Source organism: Electrophorus electricus, chromosome 4 (genome assembly GCF_041902795.1).
Source record: "Electrophorus electricus isolate QZ-2024a chromosome 4, ASM4190279v1, whole genome shotgun sequence".
Taxonomy (NCBI): Eukaryota; Metazoa; Chordata; class Actinopteri; order Gymnotiformes; family Gymnotidae; genus Electrophorus; species Electrophorus electricus.
The window spans coordinates 17,723,391-17,734,233 of record NC_137500.1 but is presented as its reverse complement, the minus strand read 5'-3'; the positions used below and the strand labels follow the sequence as shown (position 1 = coordinate 17,734,233).

General features: G+C 38.2%; 1 protein-coding gene across 4 annotated transcripts; it reads left to right on the top strand.

Annotated features, from left to right (window-relative positions):
* The first annotated feature begins 3,923 nt into the window (after nt 1-3,923).
* Nucleotides 3,924-8,446, top strand: phlda1 (pleckstrin homology-like domain, family A, member 1). Of its 4 annotated transcripts, none has more exons than XM_027032248.3 (2): nt 3,924-4,980; nt 8,145-8,446. In XM_027032248.3, exon 1 carries the CDS (start codon nt 4,508-4,510, stop codon nt 4,958-4,960), a length of 453 nt encoding a protein of 150 aa, XP_026888049.2. In that variant the 5' UTR covers nt 3,924-4,507; the 3' UTR covers nt 4,961-4,980; nt 8,145-8,446. The 4 variants fall into 4 exon arrangements, 3 of the variants coding, with proteins under 3 accessions (XP_026888049.2, XP_081568889.1, XP_026888048.2); XM_081712763.1 differs by having other exon boundaries at nt 5,353-8,446; XR_014123258.1 differs by having other exon boundaries at nt 3,925-8,049.
* Nucleotides 8,447-10,843: the final 2,397 nt, after the last annotated feature.

The following is a 10,843-nucleotide window of genomic DNA, read 5'->3' as shown; positions in this document are numbered from 1 at the left end:
GGTATTTAAGCTGGCCATTGAATCTCATTATTGAAACTTACCACTTTTACACTTGATTCCTAGGTTGAGAGTGGATAATCAGTAGTATCTAGCTCTTGAGAGCTAGATTTGAATATGTATGTAGAGAGCTAGAGCTGTCATTTTGAATATCTATGAACTATACATGTGGTTTAGCTTTATGTATAAAAGTGTTGCTTTTGAAAATAAGTACATAAAGTTTAATTTAAAATTAATTGGTTTTTAAAGGTGTGGGGAGGTTTTTGTTTTTAAATTAAAAAAAAAACTGGTTTCTGTAGACTACTTGTATTGGGGCACACATGGTGCACAGTAGGGCTGGGCAATAAATTTATGAACAGTTCTCTTATGATTTAAAAAAAAAAACGTTCTCGTGGTCATGGCTGAAATACTGAAGTTAAGGTATTCTTCACTAGAAAAGAGGTTGTGGGAGGGGTTTGTTTTTGTTTTTTTAAATAATCTCCCAGAGGGGTATTCCATCAGACATTCCTTGTCTTGATGCAATTGCAGAATTCTCCAACTCATGTGGATGAAAAATGATTATTATATTAGGGAGCTCCCACTTTATATGTAAATTATTTACCAAAGAGTGGGAACTTGGACATTCCCAGAAGCTCCATGACGGAATCGGAGAGTCGCCTCCATATATCCGTCAGGATTTCTTTGTAGAAGTGGATTCCTTATGTCATAAATGAAAATGCCCAGGAGATTGCAATGTTACTAAATATCCTGAAGATGGTATTCACTGACTTCTGACAGAAAAGTGACATCAAAGAATATACTCTGTCAGATTGGCAAAACATTCTGCAACATGGCTGTTTATTTTGAGTAACAATAAAACTACTAAGCTATCCATCCAAAGGACCGGTGGATCGTGGACCTCTGGCCCAGAATCAGGTTTCCTGACATTATGTAACGTTGCCTCTTTTTAATTTTAACACTTTAAGTAAAGCCTACAAAAGTCACTTGGTCATACTGCAAGGTAGGATTTGATGGTGAAATTAAACTGTCAAGGACATCAATGGATATTCTGGTTGTATGTGGATAAGTTTGTACAAATGTCTATTATTACAATTTCCAAAACTGCAAGCTAGCTATGAACAAATTGGGCCTAGCTAAAAATGCTAGTCAGTAATGTCTTATATTTGTGTAGGTAAAGTCTTTCTTCCTATGCCATTAAAACTAATATTGTGCATATATATATCATCATTGTGATCTTTCATGTTTTTCCTTTCCATCTATAGCCTCCGAATTTACAGTTATCTGACTAGTTGCTTAAACTGGGATTGTCTTGCTAGCTAACATGGTGTTCTCCTTTCTTTTGCTGTTGGCAATCTGTAAAAAGATTTCTGAGTTCATGCACAACAGTTCATATTTAAGTTGTGTGTTTCTACGGTAGTCGCACTAAATGCAAATGCTGACATTCAATGAGTGTCAGTGAGAGCCACTGCACTTCCAATGTCATCACATGCTCTATTGGATGTAGGTTGCTATGTGCTAAAGCCTTGCTTGTTGGAAGTAAACTAATAAATGATAAACAGTAAAACTAAAAAGTAATCTATGGGGAAACTTATTTATACACTCAAACGAGCAAATAGAAAAGAATACATTCCTAAACTATAATATGCCTGGTTCCAGCTGACCTACAACTATTCACTCTTTTAAAGTTTCACTTTACGCTTATGACCAGTGTCCCAGCTTGGTGGTTGATAGAGGCTCAGTCACATTTGGTTATATTATCAGTGGCAGCTGGCCAATGGAGGGTGCTAGGATGCCACCCTCCCTGGTGGCAATTATCTTCATTTTTGAAAAATGTTGGGGTTTTTTTTTACATTTTTTAAAAATAATTATTTATTGTGTATTTGTAGCACAGTAATACTTAAAATGTCATGTAATATCAGGATAAATTATCTTCCTGGTTCATTCCCTCTTTCTTCAGGGGTGATGGAAGTATCACCCTTTCAGAGCAGATGCACAGCCAATTGCAGACCGTCAATCTGAGCACATTAGAGCTGCAAGTAATGGTAATTGTTATTAGTCTGTTGAGAGTACTAATAGTTTTTGTTGAGTTGTATTGGGATGGTTCTGGAATCTGTCACGCAGTCATACCTGGAATATTTTTCACCAGCTGCCACTGGTTATTATGCCAAGTAATGTCACAAAATTTATATTTAATACGTATCTCTATGGAGGGATTGATGTTATACTAAACATTATCATCATGCTGCAAGTTTAACATCCAGCAACGCTCATTTGTAGGATTGTAGTACAACACTGGAAGGGCTGGAATATTCTGTTTAAACAGGTGACTGAATTTATATAATTGTTCAAATCCAATTCCATATAGCTGAAGTGATGTTTTCACCTTTGCTATGTTTGTATGTTCATAATCTGCAAAGTGTTGCCTCTTGTGGTATACATGTACATTAGGCATTACAGGGTCTAAAGACAGATTTCAAATCAAAAGTGATGTTCCAATGAGCGTGATGGGGTGTGTCAGTCAATAAATAAAATAAATAGAACAAATGTTAAATAGTGCGACTTTTTAAAAATCTGTGAATATTTAGTGAAAATAATGTACACTTATTCTAGTGTAATTACATTTATTTATTTATACTTACTTTATTGTTGTTGAGTGGGTCTAAACATGCATGGAGGGATGTGGGCCCTCCCAAGGGTGGACTAAAACACCTTTAGTGGATCCCAGTGAAACCTTTTATGTACAAGTGAATAAAACAGCAGTGCAACACATATTCCCCTAAAGTGGTTTAAAAGTACTCAGTCCTTTAGCAAGTCTAGGGGTCTACAATGCCTCAAACACTTCACAACATTATCAGCTTCTATAGCAGCAAAATCCCCAGCTGTTTCTCTCTAACTCTAGCTGGGTTTCACAAACTGGTTGTCTTGACTCCACTCATTTGACTGTCTAGCTGTCTTTATGCTTCAGGCTCCTCTCCCTAATTGGAATGGAACAAACCATCATGAGGTTACGGTGTTGAAGGCAACTGCAATCATCATTACAGCTGGAATACAAACATACAGTTATGTACATAAAATCATCACCACAATACTTGCAAGTATATATTCATCTATATTTGTCAACTATCTCTTCCATAGGATTCTCCTCTTCCCGGCTCACCATGGATCCAGCCGGCAATAGAAGAGTCCACCTTGGTCGTGCTTTATGCTATAGGCATGTCCGGAGGTGAGTACATTAGTCTTTATTATGCATGGTGTTGAGGTGGAGGCCTGGTGATGGAGCAGCACACTGACCTCTTACACTTTCTTTTACTTTTTACTTCTAGTATACCACCTGACATCAGTCAGGTAGTATCAATGCAAAATTAAGCCCCCCAAAAATGTTCATAAGAACTATGTTCCTTCTGTTTCCACAGACCTGTTCTACTTCAGAATGACAGATCATCACTTAACAATCTCAGACATCAGTACATTATTATTTAATGTATAGGATATGATCTCTCTGAATTCAGAAATTGGAATTAAAATAATTTATCCGGTTTTCACAGACTAGTTGGTGCTGTACGTTTTCAGTATAGTATGGCTATGTAGTGTTGATTGGGCAGCATAATACAAATGTGAAAGTCATGTACGCAAACATGATGTTCTGCGCACGCGCAGATTATATATTGTGCAGGGTTGTGGAAAGTGTCCTGGAGTGTACTGAAGTGATGGCAGTGCACCCAGTTAGCGATTTTTATAGATGCCTCTCTAGCTCTCGCTCTCACCCTGAAACATCCTGATTCTCTGGAAAGCTTGTATACTGCAGTAGATTTTTTTTCTACCTTTCTCTGTCTTCTCTCTCTCGCCCCCACAAAGTGAAAAATTGTACAAAAGCTAGGTTTTACATATGAGGTCTTTTTATAGAGTGGTATTTGAAAAGACCAAGACAAACTCTTAAAAAAAGTAGAATGTCATGGCAAACATTCGTTGGTTGTCTTGAGTAGTGGGGGTTTCAAATTGAAGGAAGCTAGTTTTGTTTGGCCATACAAAAATGTCATTCTGAAAGTATTTCTGTAATAACAAGTAACCTTTCGTAGAAATACGATAAGCTTGAAGACCGATTGTTATTTAACGCTTTCCGTCACATTTCTTAATAGTAAAATTGCGCAAATGTTTATTTTCCTCCTATAGCTATGCGCAATGCCCTATTATGTTCTTTGCTCCTCAGTCCGCCTAAAGCTCTACGCAAGCTGACTTGGTCTTGTCTTATACATCAGTTCCTGACCAGTCTTAGGTGATAGCCTACATCAGTTCGGCGCCTTTTGCTGTATGTCATTCGAGGGGCGGACCTGGCACAGAAAAAAAATCCCAGTACAACTAAACCACACATCATTGTTTGAGCGCCTGCTGGTGAGCCGTCCTCTTCGACTGCTGTTCATTTACACACGAAGCTCTTCGCATTCAATGTTTTTTTCTTAATACTAGTTTAAATATATTTGGTCGTTATTTGTGTGTATTACTGTGGAACGATATGTTGGAGAACGGCAGAAAGGTGTTAAAAGAAGGTCTTCTGGAGAAACGCAGCGACGGTCTGCTCCAGCTGTGGAAGAAGAAACACTGTGTGTTGACTGAAGATGGAATGCTGCTTAACCCACCGAAACAGCACGACCACCCGCATCACCAACACCACTATCACCACACGGTTAAAGTGAAGGAGCTACACTTTGCCAACATGAAGACCGTGGACTGCGTCGAGAGAAAGGGAAAGTACATCTACTTCACAGTTGTTATGTCGGAAGGCAAGGAGATCGATTTTAGGTGTCCACAGGACGAAGGCTGGAATGCTGAGATAACTTTGCAGATGGTACAATACAAAAACCGACAGGCTATTCTCGCGGTGAAATCCACGAGACAGAAACAACAGCTGCTTGTGGTTCAGCTCCCTGGTCAAAAAATGCTGAGAAACTCGCATAACGCTGCATGAGCGACCCATAGAACATAGCGGTAAGCATGTATTTAGGATAGGCTCTTTACAGCCTAAGATTTTGCGTCTATAGAAGGGAGATATCCCTTGCGTGAAAAGGTGCTGGACACATTTCCAAGGCAATCTGATATCCAATATCGTCCAGTTTCAGGTTATGCTAATTACAATGGTTTAGCGCGTGTATATGTCGGTTGGAGCGCTTTGATGCGCTTTACAACTACGGCAGTTTCAGTGTACGGTTGCATGCTTTTCAAATTTAAAAGCTTGAACCCCTAAACAGATTTTATTGTCACTCAAGCAAGGAATATCTCTTCATGGATGAATGTAGCATTAGTCGGTTGACAATGTGAAAATGACCTTGCTTTCTTGCCTTTTTTATTTTTTCATTTCAGGGTATGAGCGACGTGCATATTTGCACCCAGTTACTGTTCGTTCCGGTGTGTTGTATATCTATGTTAACCATTAAATGCCCTGTAGCCATAGTGATATTTATTCAAAGCTTCAAAATATATATTGAAATGAGACTGAGTGCTTGACCTGGCAGATTGCTTCCAGCGCTACTTGGTGTGAGTGAGTAGGGCTTTCAGAGGTGCTAATCCATCTGTAAATATTCCAGTGATGTTGGTTTACCTAATTCACATTCAGGCAGCCAGGATCTGAGAGCTGGTCTTCAACAATGTTAAAGGGCAGTCTCTATTTACAGCCTCACTCCCAGTGAACTCTGTTGCCTGTAATGTATTGTGTCTGCAGGTTAAATGGACACGCACTGACTCGTTGCAGACTCTCCCAGGCTCCTGAGTTCCACACACTGTTCTACAGACACCTCTGCATCGGCATATTTCCCTGGACCAGAGATCTCTAATCTAGAACATCACACCAGACAGAGATGTTCTCAATATGAGAGCAGGTTCCATGATGTCCTGCTTCCAGCTTTTTTTTAATTATTATTTATTTACTTATTTATTTATTTATTTGTTTGTAGATTTTGTCAGATGATTTTACATTTTTGAATGTTCTGATAAATCAGGCTATGAAGGCTTGCATACAGTTGCTGAATTATCCTGAAATTATGTAAACTGCTTATATCCTTCCATACTTTCCATCCTTCCATACACTTAAACATTTAAGATCATCAAACAAATTTAAATATTAGACAAAGATAACGCAGTTTTTAAATGAAGGTTTTTATTATTAAGGGGAAAAAAAATCCAAAGCTACATGGCCCTGAGTGAAAAAGTGATTGCCCCCTAAACATAACTGGTTGGGCCACCCTTAGCAGCAACAATTGCAATCAAGCGTTTGCGATAACTGACAATGAGTCTTTTACAGCGCTGTGGAGGAATTTTGGTCCACTCATCTTTGCAGAATTGTTGTAATTCGGTGACATTGGAGGGTTTTTGAACATGAACCATCTTTTTAAGGTCATGCCACAGCATCTCAATCGGATTCAGGTCATGACTTTGACTAGGCCACTCCAAAGTCTTCATTTTGTTTTTCTTAAGCCATTCAGAGGTGGACTTTTGCTGGTGTGTTTTGGATCATTGTCCTGCTGCAGAACCCAAGTGCGCTTCAACTTGGTCACGAACAGATGGCTGGACATTCTCCTTCAGGATTTTTTGGTAGACAGCAGAATTCATAGTTCCATTTACCACAGCAACTCTTCCAGGTCCTGAAGCAGCAAAACAGCCCCAGACCATCACACTACCACCACCATATTTTACTCTTGGTATGATGTTCCTTTTCTGAAATGCTGTTACTTTTACGCCAGATGTAATGGGACATACACCTTCAAAAAAGTTCAACTTTTGTCTCATCAGTCCAGAGTATTTTCCCAAAAGTCTTTGGGATCATCAAGATGTTTTCTGGCAAAACTAAGACGAGCCTTTATGTTCTTTTTGCTCAGCAGTGGTTTTTGTCATGGAACTCTGCCATGCAGGCCATTTTTGCCCAGTCTCTTTCTTTTGGTCAGCTGACAACTCCTGGGAAGGTTCACCACTGTTACATGTTTTTGCCATTTCTGGATAATGGCTCTCACTTGTGGATCACTTTTTAACACAGGGCCATGTAGGTTTGGATTTTTTTCCCCTTAATAATAAAAACCTTTATTTAAAAACTGCATTTTGTGTTTACTTGTTATCTTTGTCTAATATTTAAATTTGTTTGATTATCTGAAACATTTAAGTTTGACAAACATGCAAAAAAATAAGATATCAGGAAGAGGGCAAACACTTTTTCACACCACTGTATATATATATATAGTAATGCAGCAACAACTGTTAATAACTGCTTCCTCTTTTATCAAACCAAAGAAGCCATGCTGCACATCACATAAATGGTAAAATGTTTAATTAATTGTCTGCTGAATGAGTAATTATTTAGAAAGTAATATTTTTGGAATTTGATTGTTCATTATTAAATTACTGAATGTTACAATTGATTTTGGTTGAAGTACCACTGCGAAGCCTGATTTTCATGGCATAATCACTTGAGTTATTTGAACTTGAGGGTAAGGTGAAAAGTTCATCTGCGTGGAACACATTAAGATTGTGGTTACTGTTCCTACTGCTTGGCTCATTTTCTTTAACTTAATTGTGTGAACTCGTCTCCTTTTTAATGGAACTACATGAAACTGTTTCATATGCAGATGTGATAGCTGCTTTCATACTTCTTAAATATACATTCAATTTCAGATGCTCTCTTTTGAGTCCTTGCTCCTTTCAGTAAAAAATGCACCTCAATTGTGGTTATATGTGTGTGTACTGTTTTGCTGTTTTAGTGCCGAGTGTCTTGTATGTCTTGGCATTTATCCTGTAATCTCCTCAGTTTTAATCCTGTGCTAAAAGCAGAAGCTGCTTCCTAGGAGGATATTTTCCTGTCAGCACGATCACCAAGATGAAGTGTTGGTTGCATGCTATCATGGCTGTTTAACTTGATTAACTCTAATGTACTAAATCAGGGTGATGGTCTTGTGCATTCGAATGCCATGCTAGGGTGTGGGTGAGTGTATGTGATCGCCATCATAGTTTCATCATGTATTCATGCATAACTGCTTTTCATGTGCTGGACTGGGACATGCAGACATGCATCAGGTAATATCTTACGTCATTGTGTGTAGCCAAGTATTAGGGGTGCAGAGCTAATGAAGCCATATTTATAAGCATGTGTGTGTGAATACGTTTGACAGGATACAGAGCCTGCTGGAATTCCAGAAGATCCTCAGAGCATGAGGGGAGAGTAAACTGGAAAATTGACTCATTCTTGGACAGCAACGCATTTCCACATGCATCATACACAGTCTCACCTTTCCTGTCATGATTTTCTGCTCCTTGTCTAATACATTTTTCCCTAAGAATGTTGTTTGTAAGAGCACAAAAATATTACCAGAATCATGTTACCTTACTACTGATTCACCGTATGCAATTGTCATTTAATAAATTAAGTAAATGCTTAACAGTGTCATAAATAAACAGGAACAAAGAAATCAAATAGTTTTTCTGGATTAATTTCCAGCTGCCCTTCCCATCCAAATTTTGGTGCAATATTTATGCTCATTAAAATGTAAGAACTAAACACAAGAGTGGAGTTATTATACAATGGTTAAACACACCAAGAAATAGATCAGATATGACCATCAGCATCCCAGCATGTTAATCTGGTTTCCTATTCAAGCAATATCAATTTTTGACCCAGTAGATTAAAAAGGCATACATGGTTGCAGTAAACACATTCAGCTGAATCCTATGTTTTTGCTCTTACATGTTCTGTAGAAGACTTGGTATGGAGGAAGGAGCAGGCAGGTTATCAGAAACCATGGACTTCATTTCCATATTAACCACAATAAACCAGACTGCTTAGTAGTGAGACTAGTGTCTCTCAGAAGCAGAATGCAAAGCATGCACCCACCATACTTACAGAAATACACAAATCTATGTAATTGTATCAGCTGTAGTTTAATGTTCTTTGTATATGTAGATAAGACTTGAGTAGTGCAGAAAGATGTCTCTCTGAGCCTACAAGTTGCCATGTAGGAAAGTACTGGTTTAAAGCACACTGTCATTTTGTATTTGAAAGCATCACTGAGGCACATCAGGGTAAATATATGGGTATATATTTAGGAAAATGACTGGGGTAAAATAATGTTTACAGCCAAATGTGAAAGCAACGCAGTCTAACCAGATTAGAAAGGTAATTTGTACTGCCATGATACAGGCTAGCTCCTAGGCAGCAGGGCTAATTAAATAGCATGGCTGTTTTAGCCACTGCATGTCAGGATCTTTGCTTTATATGAAAAGGGTTCCTATTTTTTTCACATAATGCAATATTTATACCAGCAGTCATAGTTACAAATGGATAGAAGTGGAAGATGGCCAAAATGACTGAATAGAAAAATAAGTCTCTTGACATAGTTGATAAGTTTTCTTATAACATGCCTTTAAAAGTGAGTCATGTTGCAAAAATACATATGAGACAAATAAACTTTGATTTGATTTGAAAGGGATAGTTTTGCCATAGGAACTAGGATATCTGAAGAACAGTTCCTTTCTTTTTCTGTGCACCATGTGAATTCCCCCAGCATGCACCACCTTTCCAGAGCCAAACCTACTATATTCAAACAGCTTCTATGCTCCCTCAACACACAGTACAGGAAGTACCATTAGAACCAGAATGTCACCTTGTTCATATCAGCTGTTCAGGTCTTCCGACAGCTGGACAGACTGAAAAGAGGTAAGAGTTTAACCCCAAATTTGAGCACTTTCCTATGTCACCAATGCAGTCATACAGGATGAATTTTTAGGAAAGTTTTGTCTGAATGAATGTTGAATGAACATAAGGATAATGAATAAAAAAAACATTAATGTTCATGTGCCTTAACAAGGTTGAAACCTGTCACTATAACTGCCTAATCAGCATGTTTAATGTGTGTTCTTGAGTTCAGCTCAGTTACCTTAAAACAAATATCTCCCACACACACTTTCTGTGGCTGTCAGCAAAATGAGGTGCTTTGCTGGAAGAGAGAAGGCAGTAATCTTTTATTCTTTAAGAGACTGTGTGTGTGTGTGTGTGTGTGTGTGTGTGTGTGTGTGTGTGTGTGTGTGTGTGTGTGTGTGTGTGTGTGTGTGTGTGTGTGTTTTTATCTGGTAGATTCACACACCCACATGGCCAGGTGTTGGCAGTCATTCAGACCACCCTGCCCCTGGGGGCGGAGCATGCCAAACTGTTCAAGGTTACTGATAGGCTGAGACATTGCCATGAAGATTGACTGCTACCTGCCTGTAATACACAAGCATGACTCTGTGTCCTACTTAATGTGAAACATGCAAAACAATCACCAACATTTAATCAGCTGTTCTTCACTTTAAATCAAGCAAACTGACAACAGGCTGATTGGGCTATAAACTTCTGCTTTCCCAGCTTTCTGCCCAGACTTCCAACAGACTCTAGAGGAAGATTTTTCACATATACATTATGTACATACAGTATACTGGAAAATTCCAGTGACTTTGAGAATCAGTTATCACATGAATGAAGTGATATCACTTGCATAGTATTTCACATTTTTGAATGTTGCATGATTGTGCATTGTGCATGATTGATCTGTCATCATTAGTGTGTGTGTGTGTGTTTTGGTCCACCATCACTATCACCATTTTCTTTATTTTAGTTGTATATGTATGTTGTCTTGAGTCCAACAATATCCTCGCTTGTTGACCTCATCATCATATGTCAATAATAATAATAATAATAATAAACATGCAAAAAAATGTTTACTCCTGATTTTGTTTTAGGTCAGGCTTATACATTATATTATTTCCTTTTCAGTAACTAAATTTAATAGTCAAAAACAGTCAACATGTAAGTTTTCCAGAATTCTTATGAAGAATC

Excerpts from the sequence above, each read along its gene's own strand:
- phlda1 (XM_027032248.3), top strand. The coding sequence starts at position 4,508 with ATGTTGGAGAACGGCAGAAAGGTGTTAAAAGAAGGTCTTCTGGAGAAA.